This window comes from Centroberyx gerrardi, chromosome 18 (genome assembly GCF_048128805.1).
Source record: "Centroberyx gerrardi isolate f3 chromosome 18, fCenGer3.hap1.cur.20231027, whole genome shotgun sequence".
NCBI classification, from domain to species: Eukaryota; Metazoa; Chordata; class Actinopteri; order Beryciformes; family Berycidae; genus Centroberyx; species Centroberyx gerrardi.
The window spans coordinates 4,232,793-4,254,147 of NC_136014.1; the positions used below are offsets into that span (position 1 = coordinate 4,232,793).

General features: G+C 44.5%; 1 protein-coding gene across 7 annotated transcripts in view; it reads left to right on the forward strand.

The window, feature by feature from the left end:
• The window catches only part of afdna (afadin, adherens junction formation factor a), a 96,754-nt gene that overhangs the window by 21,641 nt on the left and 53,758 nt on the right, over positions 1-21,355 (forward strand). For 4 of the 7 annotated variants that reach the window (XM_078289709.1, XM_078289712.1, XM_078289713.1 and 1 more), the window contains exons 2-10: positions 9,050-9,245; positions 9,509-9,621; positions 11,220-11,377; positions 11,611-11,771; positions 13,021-13,178; positions 14,336-14,420; positions 14,820-14,963; positions 19,296-19,390; positions 20,077-20,327. In XM_078289709.1, coding sequence (XP_078145835.1) covers positions 9,050-9,245; positions 9,509-9,621; positions 11,220-11,377; positions 11,611-11,771; positions 13,021-13,178; positions 14,336-14,420; positions 14,820-14,963; positions 19,296-19,390; positions 20,077-20,327 — 1,361 coding nt within the window. The remainder of the gene's footprint in view (positions 1-9,049; positions 9,246-9,508; positions 9,622-11,219; positions 11,378-11,610; positions 11,772-13,020; positions 13,179-14,335; positions 14,421-14,819; positions 14,964-19,295; positions 19,391-20,076; positions 20,328-21,355) is intronic. The other 3 variants (XM_078289710.1, XM_078289714.1, XM_078289715.1) reach the window with 1 other exon arrangement.

A 21,355-nucleotide genomic window follows, 5' to 3' on the forward strand; every position in this document is an offset into this window, starting at 1 on the left:
CACTCTTCTTAATAAAATTGACAGCCTTCACAACAGTGTCCATAACGTCAGCAAATTCAGCACTCATTTCTTTGGCAGCGAGAGATTCTCTGTGTAACATGCAATGACAATTAGTCCACAGAACTTGTGGGGCGACTTTTTTGACAAGTGCAATCAGTCCACTTTTTTGACCAGTCACCGTCAGTACAAATCGCAACACATTTTGCCCAGATTATGTCATTTTCTCTGAAAAAGTAATCAATCACTTTGAAAATTTCAGAACTTGTTGTGCGTTCAGGAAGCTTCTTACAAAACAAAAATTCCTCACACATTTCGTTTTGGTCAACAAATCGCACAAATGCCAAGAGCTGTGCGTCTTTGGACATGTCCACAGATTCATCTAACTGTAATGCAAACGCCTCCGCCAATTGTAGTTTCTTGATTAATTGCACCCTCACATCAGATGCCATTTCACCAATTCACCGAGCAATCATTGTGTCTGACAGCGGGATAGTCTTCAGTTTATTTACATATTCATCATTCCCAAACATTGTCTTGCACATATCACTGGCCGCGGGCAATATCAAATCTTCTGCAATTGTATATGGTTTTTTACATTGAGCAATGCGAAGAGCAACTTGATATGAGGCTTTCAAAGCAAGCTCTCCAACTTTTGCGGATTTTCTCATCGTTGTCTGTTGGCATTGGAGAGAGTTCAGACGAGCTTGAAAGTATTCCAGTGTTTTATCTTGCAAGTGGCCGTGATTCTTCTCCAAGTGTCGCTGCAGCTTTGATGGCTTCATGCTTTCGTTTGAGAGCGTCGCTGAACAAACAACACACACCCTTCGGTTTCTTTGAAGGTAAATCCAAACTTTAGGTAGGTTTCTGAATATTTTCGGGACTTCTCTCTTTTGCGTTTAACCTCTGCCGCTGGGGCAGGTGCTGCTGGGGCAGCCCCATCACCTGTTGTCTCGGACGAGGTGGAAGGAGTAACGGTAGGATCTCGAGCTCGAGGCCTAGTTACTGTTACAAAGCGATCCATTCTACTTCACATATTAACCTAGTAGTAGGCTAGTTATTAATTATTTTAGCACCGAACTGCGTTTTAGCCAACACTTGGCTTGCTAGAAAGCCAGCAAATTTTTTTCAATGGCGGTTGGTCACGTGTAGGCTCTGCATCACGCACCGTGGTTGCATGGGAATCATTCATTTTGTAAATCGTTTTTGTCAAAAGTATCTTATTATTGCCTATTAATACTTGGAGTTTACTCAATATTATTATTTTTGTCTAAAATACATCTTTAAATTTTTCACATAAATTATTTTGACGAAAAATTGGCGGACCCCCTGCAGTACCTCTGCGGACCCCCTAGGGGTCGCAGACCCCCGGTTGAAGACCACTGGGTAATGTGGGTCTTTTTGGGGGTTCATGACATGAAAACGACGTTGAAATTGTATTTTCATCTAGTACAGATTCCTCCTTGCATATATTCTATATTTTCGTCTTGGAACTTTGTATTACTATTGCAACATATGCCCGTTAATCTGGGTTTTATATTGAAAATTCTAAGTCTAAATTCAGAGATCTGTTATCATTCTGTCTGGCTTACCGCTGATCGAGGAAACTGGCTGTACTTCTGTAGTAAGCGAAGCTGTTCATGTTACTTTATTACTAGTAAATGGTATCAACGGATCCGGAAAAAGTTTGAAAAATTCTTAAAAGAAATTATCAAAATTCAAGGCCTTTAAAAAGTATTAAAATGTCTTAAATCCAGTGATTAGGGGTCTTATTGTTTTCACCATGAAATAAGAGGTTTCTCTGTGCTGTCTGTCCATTCTTGGATGACTACAGATCAGTCAGTAGTACAATATGCATCCTATCTGCTTTACTAAACACAATTGGACTCAACACAATTGAATTTCCTAGTGTCCTTTTTCTTATTGAGCCCATTGAGTTACACAACTTTCATTAGATATGTTCAAGCAGAAATAGGCTAGTTTCTGCAAGCAAGAGGAAAGTAATTCTCTCATCCCTCTCCTCCTCGTCTCTCTTTGTCTCGATCTGCCGCTGCGTCCGTTGTCTTTGAAGTGTCTGTGCTGGGATCTGATCTGGGATGAGTTTTACCTCCCCATGTCTGAACTAAAGCCTCCGTCCGGCTGACCCCAGAACGCGGCTTAGGCAGGAATCCCCCGTGTTACTGCAGGTGGGGCTGCAACAATATTGACTCAGGAACTCAGCTCATTTTATTAGGCTCGCATTCCCCTGTGTGTGTGTGTGTGTGTGGAGGAGACTGAGATGATGCAGGGCACCTGGAATCTATTTTCATGTTCAAACAGCCGTTACCCAGAAAGTTCTCCTCTTCCCTTCTCCTCTTAACGTTGACCATTTTCATACCAACAATTTCCAACATATTACAAATTTCCAATGTTTTCCACAGAGTTTTAATCTGGTTGAGGTGGAAAAGCCTCTGAAACAACATTTAGACCATCATGGGACACTAAAACTCTCCATTGAAACCCAGGATACCACTATTCAGTAGACTTGGGCCGATATTTGATAATATCAAATATCACACTATTTTGTGAATATCGTGATATTTTCCACGATATCGAATATTGCTATCCTGCGGATTGCAATCTTCTCTTGCAATTTTAATTCTGTTGCTTCATGATGAATTACAAAATTAGGTTAGTTTAGTGAGTGAGCAAGTGAGTTTTAAATTAACACACATTGAAAACGGTTATGAATAAATTTGGAATCTGATCAAAAAGTCTCGCCAGACCAGAATCCACTCCATAGCACACTCAGCACAGTAGCATCATAATGGAGGCTAGCAGCGGTTTACCTCCTTGGAAGCGGAGCTCTGGTTAGTTTCCTTAACACCTGATAACCCATGCATTCTCCCTGACTCACTCACACACACACACACACACACACACACACACACACAGAGTGATGGAGAGAGATAGGGAGAGGTGCTTGTAGTTAGAGTAGACATGGTGATGGGTGGTGAACTGATAAGGGGGGTTAAGAGGGTGAGTTCAACAAATATATTATTCTGCCGAAACGGCAATGAAAAACCGTTACGCGAACGGTTCAAACTTTAGTCCCGCCCACAAAGATGCCGATTGGCTCGTGCAAAAGCAAGAAGTTTATTATCATTTGAGTAGAGGTAAAGAACACCACCCCTCCCTCCATGCAGCCCACCTGGAGGTAAACCGTGAAATGAAGCGCACCTCCAGCTCCAGTCCGGACTGAGTGGATTTGCTACAGTCTGCTTAATGTTTACAACCACACACACACACACACACACACACACACACACACACACACACACACACACACACACACTCCTGAGAGACAGACGCCAGGTGGGAGCTGTTTTTCTTTTTTTACAGCCAGAGAGTGAAATGAACCCACTTTCTCTCTCTCTCACACACACACACACACACACACAGGTGTGACCTTTGACCTCTCCCCTAGGAGACCTTTGAACCCTCTGTGTTCGCCAGAGAGCATGATGGGAGGATTTGGAAGCCAGTGTTATCTCTCACAAAGTCTGTTTACCCTCCTGTGACCTACTTCAATAAGAGTCACACACACAAACATACACACACACTCCTATGGACTGCTTATTTTTTGTTGTGACTCTTCAATTGTATTTTAGCTCTGGCGTTCATGCTATTAAAGCAGATTGAGATGAACTGAGAGAGACAGAGAGAGAATGAGAGAAAAAGAGAGAGAAAGAGAGACATATTCCAGCTACTATTTGTGTACAACCTAAGCACAATGTCAGGCTTTCACCTTGTGTGTGTGTGTGAGTGGGTGTGAGGGGTTGGGTGGGGAGAAAGTGACAAGTGCTAGATGTAGATGAAAGGCTTTTTTCTTTGCTGCCATAAAAGAGAATGTGTGATGTATTTACAGTGTTGGCCAGCAGCTTTATCTCTCTCTCTCTCTCTCTCTCTCTCTCTCTCTCTCTCTCTCTCTCTCTCTCTCTCTCTCTCTCTCTCTCTCTCTCTCTCTCTCTCTCTCTCTCTCTCTCTCTCTCTCTCCCTCTTTCTCCCAGGCTTTATCTAACTGATAACGTCTATCTACAGTGTTGGCCTACTTTGCCGGTGTGTGTTATAAATCGTAGTCTTACCAGTTTAGTCACAGGTATCACTTGCATATCTTTGCTCTCTTTCCCTCCACTTCTCTCTTTGTGTGTGTGTGTGTGAATTCCTTCTCGGGAGGCGCTGACGTCTCCGCCTGGCACAGCCGAGGAGGAGGATTACACTGGAGACACACACACACACACACACACACACACACACACACACACCAAATAGTGGGCGTAATACACAGTAATACAAAATGATTATCAACAAGTAATGGACTAATGTGTTGTTGATGGTAAGAGATTTTAGAATAGAGAGAGAGAAAGAGAGAGGGATAGAGAAAAAGAGAGGGAGAGAAAGAAAGAGAGAGAAACTACATGTCTGTCATAGTTGCTCGTCCTCATTTGGCTTCAGAGGAAATTTGTACTGTAACGCTCCCTTTTTTTCATACACTCTCTGTGTGTGTGTGTGAGTGTTTTGAAGTGAGCGAGTACAGGAAATGTGAAAAGATCATTGAAAAATGCAGCATATGGACATATCATGTACACACTTATACAAAGCAGAAACACACACACACACACACACACCACATTCCCACATTGACAGAAGTGGTCCAACATCAAAGAATTCCCTAATCCTTAGCTGATACCTCTGCCTCAACATGACTGGAAATATGTGACTGTGTGTGTGTGTGTCGGCGTGCAGCAGGCCTTATCCAGGCTGTTGTGTGGTGAAATACTGCTACATGAGCGTTTCCTATCAGCATGTGTGCGGTTTGGCAAAGAAAAAGCTGTTGGGGGATTATTAGAATGAAAGCCGCACAAGGTTAAACTGAACAGTTTGTGCTTGATCTACATTTACATTTCAGATTTGACATGTTAGACACTGAGCTGACACTCTAGGATAAGCTTTAAAATTACAAGCAACCAAGAAGAAGGAGGTCAGGTCCAGCGTCCTTAAAGTATTCTTGTGACTGTAGAACCGGACTAAAGTTGGAGGTATGGGGGTGTAGGACTGGGCTGTAGTCTGGAGGTATGGGGGTGTAGGGCTGGGCTATAGTCTGGCGGTATGGGGGTGTAGGGCTGGGCTATAGTCTGGAGGTATGGAGGTGTAGGACTGGACTAATAGTCTGGAGGTATGGGGGTGTAGGGCTGGGCTATAGTCTGGAGGTATGGAGGTGTAGGACTGGACTAATAGTCTGGAGGTATGGGGGTGTAGGGCTGGGCTATAGTCTGGAGGTATGGAGGTGTAGCACTGGACTAATAGTCTGGAGGTATGGGGGTGTAGGACTGGGCTATAGTCTGGAGCTATGGGGGTGTAGGGCTGGGCTATAGTCTGAAGGTATGGAGGTGTAGGACTGGACTAATAGTCTGGAGGTATGGGGGTGTAGGGCTGGGCTATAGTCTGGAGGTATGGCGGTGTAGGACTGGACTATAGTCTGCAGGTATGGGGGTGTAGGGATGGGCTATGGTCTGGAGGTATGGCGGTGTAGGACTGGACTAATAGTCTGGAGGTATGGGGGTGTAGGGCTGGGCTGTAGTCTGGAGGTATGGGGGTGTAGGACTGGACTAATAGTCTGGCGGTATGGGGGTGTAGGGCTGGGCTAATAGTCTGGAGGTATGGGGGTGTAGGGCTGGGCTATAGTCTGGAGGTATGGGGGTGTAGGACTGGACTATAGTCTGCAGGTATGGGGGTGTAGGGCTGGGCTATAGTCTGGAGGTATGGGGGTGTAGGACTGGACTATAGTCTGCAGGTATGGGGGTGTAGGGATGGGCTATGGTCTGGAGGTACGGGGGTGTTGTACTGGACTATAGTGTGGAGGTACGGGGGTGTTGTACTGGACTATAGTGTGGAGGTACGGGGGTGTTGTACTGGACTATAGTCTGGAGTTACCGGGGTGTGAGGCTGACACACTGGACTTGTCCTGGCTGTGTTTGCACTGGTTAGCTCCCAGTAGCCGACAGTGGAAGGCTGTGGTTGCACTGGGCAGTCGCTTAACCGTCCACTGCTGGCTCTCAGCTTTTGTTTGAACTGGACTCGTGTCTCCACGGTAACGGTTACCAACGGTTACGCAACCTTGACAACGGCAACCCTCAGTGACCCACATTCCAGCAGTAAATCACAACACACACACACATTCCCAGCTCCACCCTGGCCTATCGAAACTGCGCTCTGCGTTTCCACTCTGCTTCTCTCTATCAGGAAAGGGGGATGACAGAGAGAGAGAGAGAGAGAGGTTGTTTTGCATGAAAGAAAAACTTTTTCTGTATCTCAACCCTACTGCTATCCTCAATCTCTCTTTCTTTCTTAATCCATTCTTCCCTCCTTCCCTCCTCTGTCAATTTTGAATTTAATGAGCTTAGTTGGCATGAATGTTGAAAACAGTATTGCCAAATCAATGAGGTATATGAAACAATCATTGTAAATCAACATTCTATCCACACTTATACTGATAGAAGGATTTATGATCTATTTCTGGATCTGTTTATGTGTTAGTGTGTGTGTGTGTGATTGTCAGTACCTGGACAGTGGAGGATCTGGGTCGCTGCCTGCTTGGCTCCCATACAGTGAGCAGCAGTATTCCTGTGTGTGTGTGTGTGTGTGTGTGTGTGTGTGTGTGTGTGTGTGTGTGGAAAAAGAAAATTACAGATGCTGCATACACACATGAAAAAAACAGTTCATGTCCATGTTATTCTGCTGTAGTAATCACAAATGAGACGGCTTGACCATCACAATTTCACAAGCTCTCCATCCAAATTATATTGTTTGCACTTTGTAATGACATTTTTAAGTTGTTGTTTACATTCTAGCAAGCCAATGCCATCGCTGGAAAGATTTGTGGCTCAGAAATAAACAGAATTCTGCACAGTCAGACTTTGTAAGTTTAGAATTTAGATCCAATTAGTCAGAACCTCCTAGTTTTCTGACAGATGTGACGTATTTGGCTGCGATTGATGTTGTTATTGATGCTTCAACTATGATGTTTTTACCATCTTCCGCAATACTTAAATGCAGGATTTTGCAGACAGAGTGAAGATCATCAGATGATTTTTAGGTCCAGATAATGAAGCTTGTTTTGTGTTTTTTGTTTGGTTATACCAATGTTCCAGATAATCATTCCAGATAATTTGTCATATTCAGATTGGTTCTTGGTAAGCAATGCTGTTGCTTAACCAAGGTGTTATTGGAGCGATTCCTATGTAACTGCTCTGTAGGGTATTGCTTGCTGTGTTTTGGTGTATTAAATTCGGCGTGGAGTATCTCCACTGGATTTTTTGTCCCATTTATTAGGATCAAGATGGCTCGCTGGGCCCCAGATCTCACTGCCATGTAGGGCAATGGGCAGGATTACACTGTCAAATATCTTCAGTCAAGTTTTAACGGATATATGAAGTTATGAGGCTGTGACTTTTTTTAGGTAGTTGTTCCATTAACAGTGATCTGTTGTGTTACCTAATGAAAAAGAGTATCTATTTCATTTATTTAAAACTTGCATTGCAAACTCGCTGCTTCCGTTTTGCTGTGTTATCTCAACATCCACTTTGCCTTCACGGACGCGGTGCAGGGTTTTTCCTGGTTTAAACTCTTTGCTGAGGGCCAGATGATGTCATGTGCTCATTTGCATATTAGTGGCACAAGCTTTACCAGTTTGAGGATGTCTGCAATCTTCAAGGTAAATATCTAAGACTTTTCAAGAGATTCTTAATGCCAGTTAGAATGAAATTTAAGGCTAATTTCACCACTGCACCTTATAACACACACACACACACACACACTGCTGCAAAGAGTTGCTGTGTCAGCATAATATTGCAGAGTTATATCAGTACTGGATGTGTGTGTCTTCGAGACATGGATGGACCACAAATTTGCATGTACACACACACTCACACACACGCTCACTCACTCTCTTGGGTAGTAATGAGGCATATCCGATGTGCTGCCTCTTCTTAAGGAGCAGTGCCAGTGGGAAGTCAATGGGACTGAGTGTACACAAGTTGGTGTGTGTGTGAGTGTGTGTGTGTATGTTGGCAGGCCAGGCCAGTGAATGATGTAACAGCCCTCTCTGCCTGTCGTCACACAACACGCTGACACACTCCGCTTCCTGGCTCTCAGCCAATGGTGCTTCTCCCGTCCCATGACGGACAGGGCTGCCGGCCAATGGCGTTGCTGCATAGTCCTGCATGGATGATAAAGTCCTACTGTCAAATGTCCCCCCCAAAAAAAACTCAAATGTGAATTAGGAACCATCACTTGGCTTGAAGTGAATAAATAAGACAAAAACCCATCCACCAGAAAAAAGCAGTGTGTTCAACACACCAAAACTAGCTTAGCACTAGTTCCATGCTTGCCAGCTTTGGGTGTCTAGAAATAATGTAATAAAATCAAATCACCAATAATTGCTGACTACTAACTCTAGACTCTAACATTACTGCTAACATACACTCTTAACAAGGCCTACTATACACTAATGTTAAATTTGCTTTTCATCTCGGCTTTTTCCAATTCAATATGTGATAATTTGCATAAAATACTTGGATGGAAACCCAGCTAGGGAAAGGCAAGCACCATAGAGAGAGATAATAATGGTGATGAGATGAAAAGACACTGACCCATACATGCTCGCTCTGTGTCTCTATGTCTCTGATCCCAATGGAGTCATTGCTGTTCAGTCAATGTTTCAGTTCAGTCAGGGTTGGACTACTCTAGTTGGGCTGGTTTTCAGGCTAGTAGTATCTGCTGAGCTATGCCATGCAACTGATGATAAAGTCCTAAAAAATAAAAATAAGTTGGTATACAGAAGTGGAAGACAATGTTATAAAGCGTGTTTTCAGGAATTTCACGACCTGCAAACTGCTTGACCTTAGCAAAGATTTCTACTGGTGTATCGTTTTTTTACTGTTGTACCGCCCACCACTAGTATACAGTGTTTATACATATATAATGAATATTCCCCTATCTGTCTCTTGACCAGGACCTGGAGTTCCATGGCGTGATGCGGTTCTACTTCCAAGACCGGGTTGCCGGTAACTTTGCCACAAAGTGCATCAGAGTCTCCAGCACGGCGACAACGCAGGACGTCATCGAGACGCTGGCCGAGAAGTTCCGACCCGACATGAGGATGCTCTCCTCTCCGAAATACTCCCTGTACGAGGTCCACGTCAGTGGGGGTGAGTCCCATAGACTGACATTGAGAGGTGGAGAGAGAGAGGTTAACTTGCGCAATCACACCAAACCGATTAGGTTGAATTGTGGAATATGCAACCGACAACTAGTTGGAACAATGTTAACCAGCTAGCACTGTTCTTAGTAAGTTAGTTTGTTATACTTTTTGTTGAACCCTGGCATGTGTATAACATGTGATGCGTGTGCGTGTGTGTGTGTGTGTGTGTGTGTGTGTGTGTGTGTGTATGTGTGTGTGTGTGTGTGTTAGAAGAGCGTCAGCTGGATCTGGATGAGAAGCCTCTAGTGGTTCAGCTGAACTGGAACAAAGACGACAGAGAAGGACGCTTCGTGCTGAAGAACGAGAATGACATTCTGCCCAAGGTCGGTCGGTCCGTCTGTTAACTTGTGTGACTATTAACCAGTCAGTCCACTTGTCCATCCACTCATTTGTCATCTATTAAATGAAAAATCCACCTAAAACACTTCAACACAACAGCTACTGGCGATGTACCTTACACAGGGTTTCCGCAGGTCCTTAAAAAGTCTAAAATCCAATAATCTGAATTTTAGGCCTTAAAATGTCTTAAAATGTCTTAAATACGATTTTGACAGGTCTTAAAAATTGATTGGATTATGAAGTTAACGTTACTTTTATGAAGTTGCGTTAACTTCAGTTTCGCTTTTAAATATGTTTTTGGGAAAAATGTGTATTGATCACGCTGTAACAAAACTACAAAACGAAACCAACATGGAATCAATAACGACTAATGCAAACTGTGCAGCCCGGTCAGAATTTATCGCAGCACACCCAGCTAGTGTGTCGCGATGTGGTGTGTGGGCTAACGTTACTTTCATCTAAAATGGGCAAGTGCAAGTTCAACGAGATCTGGCTCGAGAACAGCGAATTTAGTGCTTGGTTGAAGCCGGTTGAAAACACATTTGAAGCCCGCTGCACTTTGTGCAAGAAAACGCTGAAATTAAGAACGTTGGGTATAAAGGCATTAGAGTCGCATGGGAAGTCTGAAAAACATAAAGCCGCCGTAAAAAGCCAGCAGCAAACGCCTGCCATCACCCAATATTCTGGTTTCACATCGGGAGCATCAAAGTCCGGCCCCAGCGCGACCCATGCAACTCCTGCAACTCCGGTAAGCGACCTCCGGACAGCGTTTGGATCTACGCCAACATTAAAAGTGGAGGTGCTCTGGACTTTACACACGATCTATAATATCCTATAATGCAATAAACAATAAATATAATAAATAACTGTATGTGTATGTGAGCTGCAAGGGATTCACTGACTTGCTCACGGACACTTTGGTTTTTTGCTGACATGGGGCACAAATCATCTGGTTTAAGGATGGTGTCTTTAACCACTAGTCCATCCTGCTGCCCCAATATTTATTGTTATTTATTTATTTATTTATTGTTAAAAATGCTCATATCCTTAGTACTTTTTTTGCCAGTATGGATGTGAAATAGGTCTTAAATTGCATTCATAATGGTCTTAAAAAGGTCTTAAAAAGTCTTAAATTTAACTTGTTGAAACCTGCAGAAACCCTGCTTACATTTTTGGGCCCATTTTGTTGTTTGCTGATGATACCTAACAATATAGGAGGATTTTCCTCCTATACTGTTAGGATTTTTCCTTTTTAAAGAGTAACTGAAACCCAAACCCTGGTCTTTGGTGCCAGCTGATGTCACCTTCTATAGAGTACAATAGGCGGTGACATCACCTGGTACCAAAGACCAGCCAATAGCAGAAGGCCAGCGCAATACCCAACTTTTCACCAGTAGGTGTCAGGCTTCACCACAGATTTGGATGGGGTTTAGTTACTCTTTAATTAATTAATTTATTGACTCATTCATTCCGCAACGTGTATCACTACAAAACCCCCCCCTTCACTTTAGCAAGTGTCTCTTCATGCAATTCATTGCTCTCTCTCTCTGTCTCTCTGTCTGTGTGTCTCTCTCTCAATCAGAAGAGCCAGAGTAACGGTCCAGAGAAGGAGAAGGACGGAGTGATCCAGAACTTCAAGAGAACTCTCTCCAAGAAGGAGAAGAAGAAAGAGAAGAAGAGGGAGAAGGAGTTTGCCCGCATTCCCGACGGGGACGATCAGACGCTCAACCGAGAGGACGGGTAACCACACACACTCACACACACAGATGGTCATCCATCTTTCTGTCCTGTCCATGCATCCTCTTTGTCCTTGGAGAGATCTTGTTTTTTTTTTAATGCCCAAAAATGCGCAGAAAGCTCCAGATGAGGAACAAATAGTGACTTAAACTTTGACCTTTTTGTTCCCCCGTCTCTCCTGTCTTCTCCCCCCCTTTTCCTTTCTTTTCGTTCCTCCACGTCATCCGGCACTTCAGGGAGAACAGTCGTCTGGCAGCAGAGGTGTACAAGGACATGCCGGAGACCAGCTTCACCAGGACCATCTCCAACCCAGACGTGGTGATGAAGAGGAGACGCCAGCAGAAACTGGAGAAGCGCATGCAGGAGTTCAGGAGCAGCGACGGGAGGCCCGACTCCGGTACGAGCGCTTTTACCGTTTGTTCGGGGCGGGGTTTCCAGTATCAGAACAACAGCAATATGATGAAAATGAATATGGAAATTTACATTCTGCGGTCAAACACACACACAGAGGCAGACATTGAATGAATGAAACGCACACACTGGCTGGTTCAGTGTGGTTGTGGTGTGTTTGTGGGTGTTAGGAATAGTGGGACTGTGTGTGTGACTCAGGCATTACCTAATCACACTGCCAGACAGACAGATTGACCAAACGATAGACCCTAAAAACAGCTTTAACCACTGTCCGCATACGGTAGACACGCACGCACGCACGCACGCACACACACACACACACACACACACACACACACAGGGACAGGATGGCTCGTGGTTAGACAATGACGTTCTCCCAGCAGAAAGTCCTATTTTAAAAAGCCCCGTTTATGTAACGCTGCTGAAAATCCTGTTTGCTTTGCTAAAGCTTCCACTGTGGGATTTACTAAGGTGATCATTTGTAGTTGATGCTATACACACACACACACACACACTCTTAGGTTTTTTCCCTCCACAAAGGCAGTCAGCAAAGATTCATTCATATGAGCTGTAGAAACAGGCCCTTCAGTTTAGTGATTCTACAAGTTCAGGAGAAATATACTGTACATCAGTGGTTCAGATTTGCCTAAATGCATCAAAACTGGTATCCATATACAGATGGTACAGCTAGAACTGGGATCCAAGTACAGCAAGTTGGTATGAATGTACAGTGAATTGGGATAATGTACAGTAAGTCGGTACATGTACAGTAAAATTGGCTACATGTACAGTAAATTTGTACACATGCACAGTGAACTGGTGCACATGTACAGCAAGTTGTATACTACATGTACAGTAAGGTGATGCACATGTACAGTAAGTTGGTATACTATATTTACAGTAAGGTGTATACTACATGTACAGTAACATGTATAGTAAAGTGGTATACTACATATACAGTAAGGTGTATACTATATGTACAGTAACATGTACATTAAGGTGGTCAGTATACTACATGTTATACTACCTGCACAGTAAGGTTGTGCTGTGCACATGTACAGTAAGTTGGTATACTACAAAAAAATATTGTGTATATGTAAAACCCATATGGAACCCTAGCTCAGACTCCTCTGGTGAATGTGGACATGAGCAGGAACAAAGTCCTATTTAGTTTGTAGCAAGGTACAATGTGTAATAAAAATGTGTGTATGTGTGTTTTCTGTTCTGTCCTGTAGGGGGCACTCTGCGGATCTATGCCGACAGTCTGAAGCCCAACATCCCCTATAAGACCATCCTGCTCTCCACTACAGACATGGCCGACTTCGCCGTGGTGGAGGTGCTGGAGAAATACGGCCTGGAGAAGGAAAACCCCAGAGAGTACTGCATCGCCCGGGTAACAGCACCACCTCCTGCTTCACCTCCTATCTCCTCCTATCCTACCACTAAACACCTCCTTCATCCTCCTATCCTACCATTAAACGCATCCTCCTAGCCCACCACTAAACACTTCCTTCATCCTCCTTTCCTACCACTAAACACCTCCTTCATCCTCCTAGCCAACCACTAAACACCTCCTTCATCCTCCTACCCTACCACTAAACACATCCTCCATCCTCCTAGCCCACCACTTAACATCTCCTTCATCCTCCTATCCTACCACTAAACACATCCTCCTAGCCCACCACTAAACACCTCCTTCATCCTCCTTTCCTACCACTAAACACCTCCTTAATCCTCCTAGCCCACCACTAAACACCTCCTTCATCCTCCTATCCTCCCACTAAACACATCCTCCATCCTCCTAGCCCACCACTAAACACCTTCATCGTGCTTCTGAGAGGCTGTGGCGAGGGCAGCCAAGGTCACCGTGACGACCCCACCAACACACACACACACACACACACTTACTTCACCAGTCTGGCCGATTGAAACAGAATGCTATTTGGCACAAAAACCTTTGGGAGGAATGCAATTCAATTACTATCAGACTGAGTGCCACAGCAGCAGCAGATGCTCTGTGTGTGTGTGTGTGTGTGTGTGCGTGTGTGTGTGTGTATATTTATGTGGGGGTGTGTGTGTGTGTGTGTGTGTGTGTGGTCGTCATGGTGACCTTGGCTGCCCTCCCCCACAGCCTCTCTCCCATCTCTATCCTCTTAGATGGACACCGACTATAGCCAATCATATGAAACAACAGCTGCTCCCACAGCCAGTACAGTCAAAGCGGAATCATGTGTTTCTATACTATATAGCCCAGGCCAAATGTACATGAGTGGTTCAGATTTTATAAGTATCAATATTGCTATACATGTACAGAAAATGAATGTACAGGTACAGTTTGATTAAGTGATATTAAGAAATACAACAAAATTGCAATTCCAAGACAACTGAGAAACATTAACATTTCATTATATATGACATGTGCTCCTTTTCCCAGTTTACTGCGCAGCATCAGTTCTCTGCCAGAAGATGGTGTGTGTATATCGATATGTGTGTGTGTGTGTAGTTGCCTGTTAACCGGCTGATTTGTTGTCTGTCTTGTTTCCCGTGCAGCAAGACGACAAGTCGGGCAAGGAGGTTATTCTAGACGACGCCGACTGTCCGCTGCAGATCTTCAGGGACTGGCCTGCTGACAGAGGTAACACACACACACACACACACTTACTTACTCAACCCCTCAGAATTACACACACTCTCTCTCTTTTTCCTGGTATCTGCTGCCCCCTCCTGGTGCCTTACAGTCGTTACAACTCTCTGCTATTGGGGTTGATCTGAATATGTCCCGTTTATGATTTAAAGCTCTGCTAGGCAAGATGTTGTTTTGTAGAAACACACCTGTCTTATCGGCCTAAATCACACAGTGGCGCTGCAATAGAGTAGAGCGTCCCATCCCTGCTAATTGAGATGCCGTGTATTTGCTGGAAAGTCGTCTAGCGCAGTTTAGGAGGACAAATCTTCTGATCACAATGTCTAGAAAATTGCACTATATTGCACATAAACGGCATAGAAGTTGATTTTGTGTGTGTGTGTGTGTCAGGAGCGCTGGTGTTCCAGCTGAAGAAGAGACCGCCTGACTACCAGGGGAGGAAGGGCAGGAAGGCGGAGGACAAGGCCCAGCGGGGGAAGGACGGCAGCTCCCTGCCGCCCGAGAAACTGCCTTACCTGGTGGAGCTGAGCCCAGGTAGGACCGTCCCACACACACACACACCACTGGGAAACCACTTGTGTGTGTCATAACAACAGTACTAGTAGAAGTAGTAGTACTAGTAGAAACAGTATTTTTTGTTGCAGCAGAAATATTAGTAGCATCAGTGTAGTGACATGCAGTGGCCAATGGGGGGCACTGCAGCTACCGTAAATAGGGTCAACTAGGGGTCAGGCTGTCTCCTTCCCCTACCAAGGTGAGTGACGCACACGTGGCTGCAACGTGGATTCCAGCTGTTCCTGCGACCGGAGCCGTGCGGCGGTTTCCAGTCGCACCGGCGAAGGATTTCCTCAGTATATTAAAACCCGCTGCAGGAGCCGTGGCATGGCTGACATCCATACCGGAGCCCGCGCTTAGAAGTAGCTGCATTTACTTATGGATGATATGTTAACCTCTCCCTGTCCTCCATTCAACGCCCCAGAGAGTCGCTCCGCTCTGCATCGTGGAAGCTTCCAGAACAAAATGTATTGTGGTCCAGGCTGAAAGCGGTCTAAAGCACAGAGCTTCTCTCAGCTGCACCCTTAGAGAATGCACCCCCAAATCACTCTTTATTCCATTGTGTTTGACGCTTCTCTTCCCAAAAATACCTATTAGTGGCAACACCTTTTTACAGTAGAAATGCCAAGAGCCTCCTTCAACACTGTGCTGGTGTCATAACATTTAGTCTATAAGGCTGCGGTGGCCTGACGCCTCTGAGCTCAGAGCGGGGATCAAAAGCCTGGCCTTTCTACTGTTGAAGGATAATTCCGGTTATTTTCAACCTGGGCCATATTTTCCTAGTTTTTGCCATCACAACAATTGATTGTGTGGAATCGCTTTTTGAGTGAAGTGAGTGACAAAATAATTGAAAACCTAGGAAAATAACGCCCAGGTTGAAAATAACCCAAATTATCATTTAATAACATAAACACAAGCCTCAGTCTTCTATTTACTGAGGTGTATTTCTTGTGTTGGCTGTGCCAGGGAAACATCAAACACCCTCTGCTGCGAGCTAGGGTTTGGTGGTATCCTGATATTATTGTACACCGGGGTATTTGAAAATGGAAAATGTATCATATTCAATATCCTGATATCATCGATGTTCCATTTTCTATTAAATACCACATTGACAGTTCTTCAGGTTACAGTCAGGTGATATCAGAAAGTTGATTTGGACCATAATTTGGCCATTTTGCACCAAGATTCAACAATCATACAGGGAGAAATCCATCGTAGAACAGAATTTCTCCACCCACAGTAGCCTCAATAGACCAGAATGCAATGCAGCCACAAGACATGTTGTGTTTTGAGAAAGAGGCGTGGCCACCATCACAGACATGCCCCTTACTCAAAACACAAAACTCCAAAACCAAATCTGTGGTGAAGCCTGACACCTAATGGTGAAAAGTAGGGTACTGAACTGGCCTTCTGCTATTGGCTGGTCTTTGGTGCCAGGTGATGTCACCTTCTATAGAGTACAACAGGTGGTGACATCACCTGGCACCAAGGACCAGGCAATAGCAGAAGGCCAGTTGGCTTGCTAGCTAAATTTCTGTGCCCATACGCTCACCTTTGATGGAAAGCAACAAGTTTACGCCCTTTCTCTGGGGGTTGTCGAAAGACATTCTGGGAAACGTAGGAAATCACTAACTGAAGTAGAAGTAGACGAGGCCAGTTGAGGGAAAGTAGGCACACCAAAAAATTAGATTACACCACTTCATCATAAAATAACTCACTGAACATCGCATATTGATGATCCGTAACAGTTAAGAGGTGGATTTTTAATAGATTTATTAAAAACTATTTCTATTCTCACTGTGAACGACATAGCAGGCATCTACAGTGGTATAAAGAAGACATTATGACATTATTTTAACAATACTGTGATAAAATCCTATATCCCAGTACTATGTGGATACAATATTCTCATATGAAAACACTGATATCGCCCAACCCTACCTGGAGCATTTTTGGGAAACGAACCCTCCCTGAGTTTTTCTAAATGTAACATTGTCCAGCCCTAACAGCTTGTTTCTTGCCACTGATCCCTCTCTCTCTCTCTCCCTCTCTCCATCTTTCTCTTTGTCTCTCGCTCCCTTGTACCATAAGTTACTGGGCCTGCTGGTAACCCGAAAGCTGCCCAGCACCACACTGGCTCATAGGGATGGGACGATATGCTTATCTCACAATATGATAGTGATTGCTACAACAGAATAAAATGGAGCTAATTTCGCAATTCCTTTTTCTGCCCCACGATATGTATTGTCACATTTTCTTATCGCGATATATTGAATTATCGATATATTGTCCCATCACTACTGTTTCAAATTGTAGTGCTGGAATGGTTTGGGGGAACCAATGGGTCTGGTCTGGTCCAGGACTGCACTAACCCATCTGCTGCTTCATCCACTGTCAGGTTGACTGGTCACTGGCTGTGGAAAACAGTCAAGATGGAAAATTGTTATGGTGGTTCCCCTGAGTCTTGGGTGCTGCGTGCGTGCATGTGTGTGCTTGTACACCTGTCTGACAACTAGTTTGAGTCGGACTGATGAAATTTTGGCCAGTCCTTAGTTTAGGTTAGGACTTCGGTTTAGAGTTTAGAATAGAATAAGGATTGAGATAAGATAAGAGATAAGACAGCACTTTATTGATCCCCTTGGGGAAATTCAGGGTTAGCTTCAGATTAGAGTAAGGGTTTAGGTTAGTATAGGAATAGGACTTGGGTTTAGGGTTAACATTACAATTAGGATCAAGTCTAGGTTGGGGTAAGGGCTTAAAGAGTAACTAAACCCCACCTAAATCTGTGGTGAAGTCTGACACCTAATGGTGAAAAGTAGGGTACTGAACTGGTCATCTGCTATTGGCTGGTCTTTGGTGCCAGGTGATGTCACCACCTGTTGTACTCTATAGAAGGTGACATCACCTGGTACCAAGGATCAGCCAATAGCAGATGGCCAGTTCAGTACCCTACTGTTCACCATTAGGTGTCAGGCTTCACCACAGATTTGGGTGGGGTTTAGTTACTCTTTAAGGTTAGTTTATGATTAGAGAATGAATATATGTGTGTGTGTGAGTGTGTGTCTGTGTGTGTGTGTGTGTGTGTGTGTATGCCTGCATGTGATTAATGGGGTAACAAGGTATGCTGCATTTTTCCTCCTCGCCGCATTTTCACCCTTTGCTATGTGTGTGTCTGTTTTCTTTCCCACCTTCTTACGGCATGGTGTGTGTGTGCGCGTGTGTGTGTGTGTGTGTGCGTGGGGCCTTGTGCATGTGTTCTGCTACCTCCGTACCTGCCTGCCTGTCTGCCTAGGGCGAGGGAATCACTATGCCTACTACGCCTATCGGCACCATGAAGGTAAAAACCCACCACACCTCCTCTCTGTCTGTTGCAGTGGCTGGTGAGCTTGTTGGGGGGGATGGAGGGACCCCCCCTCCCCCCATGTTAGCTACCATAACTAAACACATTCCACTTCCTAAATCTAGATTTACAGTAATAATCGGTGACATTTACATTGGCAGTGCTGGAGTTTCCGACTTTGGTGTCCTGCAGCAACAAAGTTTTGATTAGTGTAAGCTAAAGAGTTAGCATGGAGCCTACTATCACTCAACATAGTGTATGCTAAAGTGTTAGCATGGAACCTACTATCACTCAACATAGTGTATGCTAAAGTGTTAGCATGGGGCCCACTATCACTCAACATAATGTATGCTAAAGTGTTAGCATGGAGCCTAGTATCACTCAACATAGTGTATGCTAAATAATTAGCATGGGGTCCACTATCACTCAACATAGCGTATGCTAAAGTGTTAGCATGGAACCTACTATCACTCAACATAGTGTATGCTAAATAATTAGCATGGGGTCCACTATCACTCAACATAGTGTATGCTAAAGAGTTAGCATGGAGCCTACTATCACTATCAATGTTATTTTTAAAGGGTAATGTGTGGTTTTAGTGCTAGCCGTTCAGTTTTAGGTGAGGCTTTTCCCAGAACAGCCAGTGTTTTCAACCTTCATCTTCTGTGAACTAATGTGCTGCTTTGCTTTTACTAAACTCCTGTTTACTAATGATCAATAATTGCAGCCCAAGCCCCCTCCAACCTTTTTTTCCACATTAACAGTATGTATTCCAATATACTCCAGCTGGTATTGATTCTTTCCAGTTGAACTGATGGATGGCTTCTAGCTATCCAGCTGTGTGTGGACAGTCAATTTGAGAGTGTGTGAGTTTGAATGTGTATGCTTGTTGTTTTTATCTCAATTTGACCTGAGTACGACCCAGTGCTGACTATGTATGTGTGTGTGTGTGTTTGTATGTGTGTGTATAGATGGGTCTGACTCACGGGACAAACCAAAGCTGTACCGGCTGCAACACAGCATCACTGAGGTTGGCTCAGACTGCACAGAGGACGGAGCCATCCAGGTAACTAAGCGCATTTTCAAATTACACTACTAAAACACATACAAGGGTGTTAACAGTGGAGCTTCAGCCACTTGTTCAGCATAGCATATGTTAGGTGCTGATGCGTCAGTTATCATGTGCCTATATTTGTTAGGTGCTGATGTGTCTGTCTTCTGTCTGTAGTTGCTAGGTGCTGATGTGTCTGTTGTCTGTAGTTGCTAGGTGCTGATGTGTCTGTTGTCTGTAGTTGTTAGGTACTGATGTTTCAGTTATCATGGGTCTGTAGTTGTTAGGTGCTGATGTGTCAGTTATCGTGTGTCTGTAGTTGTTAGGTGCTGATGTGTCTGTTATTATATGTCTGTAGTTGTTAGGTGCTGATGTGTCAGTTGTCATGTGTCTGTAGTTGTTAGGTGCTGATGTGTCAGTTATCATGTGTCTGTAGTTGTTAGGTGCTGATGTGTCAGTTATCGTGTCTGTAGTTGTTAGGTGCTGATGTGTCAGTTATCATGTGCCTATATTTGTTAGGTGCTGATGTGTCTGTCTTCTGTCTGTAGTTGCTGGGTGCTGATGTGTCTGTTATCATGTATCTGTAGTTGCTGGGTGCTGATGTGTCTGTAGTTGCTAGTTGCTGATGTGTCTGTAGTTGCTAGGTACTGATGTGTCTGTAGTTGCTAGGTGCTGACGTGTCTGTTGCTATGTGTCTGTAGTTGCTAGGTCCGGGGATCCTGCCTCACCACTGTAACCTGATGCACAGTGAGGGCCTGGTCACCGTGACGCCCCACGGCCCCGACGCCGACACCTTCGTTGACGGACAGCGTGTGACTGAGACGACGGTGCTGCGCTCAGGCTCCACCCTCCAGTTTGGCTCCGCCCACGTCTTCAAGTTTGTGGACCCGACGTTCGACCAGGGAGGGAAGAGAGAGCCGGCGGCCATGATGAGGAGCCGCCACAAGTCGGGGTGAGACGGGGAGGGTGTGTGCGTGTTTGGGGTGTGTGTGTGTGTGTGTGTGTGTGTGTGTGTGTGTGTGTGAGATTCTCCTCGTTCTCTTCCTCCTCCTGCTCCTCTTCCCCCTCTTCCTCTCCACACACACTGTCATCTAAAGTTAGTGAACAAGAAAGGAAGAGGAGGTTATCGCAGATGGAGGGAAAGATGAGGTTTGGGGTTGGCAGGCAGAGCGAGAGATGAAGGAGGGAGAGGGAGGAGGAGGAGAAGAGACTAGGTCTGGGGTTTGATGGATGGAGGGAGGGAATGAAGGAGAAGAGAGGAGGTCTGGGGTTATGGCAGGCAGACAGCCCTCTAATCTGATCAGTATGGTCTGGGGTGTGGCCTCTCGTTCGCTCTCTCTCTCTCACACTCAAACACACACACACAGGAGAGAGTGAGAGAGCGACAGATGAGAGGGGAAGGGAGTGTGTGAGCGGGTTGGGGACGAGTGAAGGACGAGTAAAGAGTTGTTTGGATAGTCCAGCCAGTAGCGGACACAGTGGGCGACCGACACAGGGAGAGAGGAGAGAGAAAGAGAGGTGTGATGTAAGTAAGTTTCCAATACCATAACTCACTCACTTCTGTGTGTGTGTGTGTGCGAGAGAGAGAGAGTGAATTAGTGTTTTGTAGTGATTTAAAACCAATGGTGGAAGTAGCAAGTACAACTACTCTTGTTGCAGTAATTGAGAAGCTTGTTTTGTGTACTTGTACTTTTTTGAGTATTTTTTTAACTCAGTAATGTAACTTTTACTTAAGCATGTTTTGACTGAAGTACTGGACTTTGCTATTTTTTAAATCACACTCCAAATTTTGTCTCTAGAAGAATTGCATCAGAAACTAACACTAAACTTCATGTTCAAGTGTGTGAAGGTAATGTTAAGTTAACTAACATTAAATGTCAAATGTATCAATGATAGTAGCTTAGCTTAGCTTGTGTTAGCCTTCTTGTTGTCTAGCTAGTTTGCTAGCCCTAGCTGGACGGCTAATGCAAAAGACACATC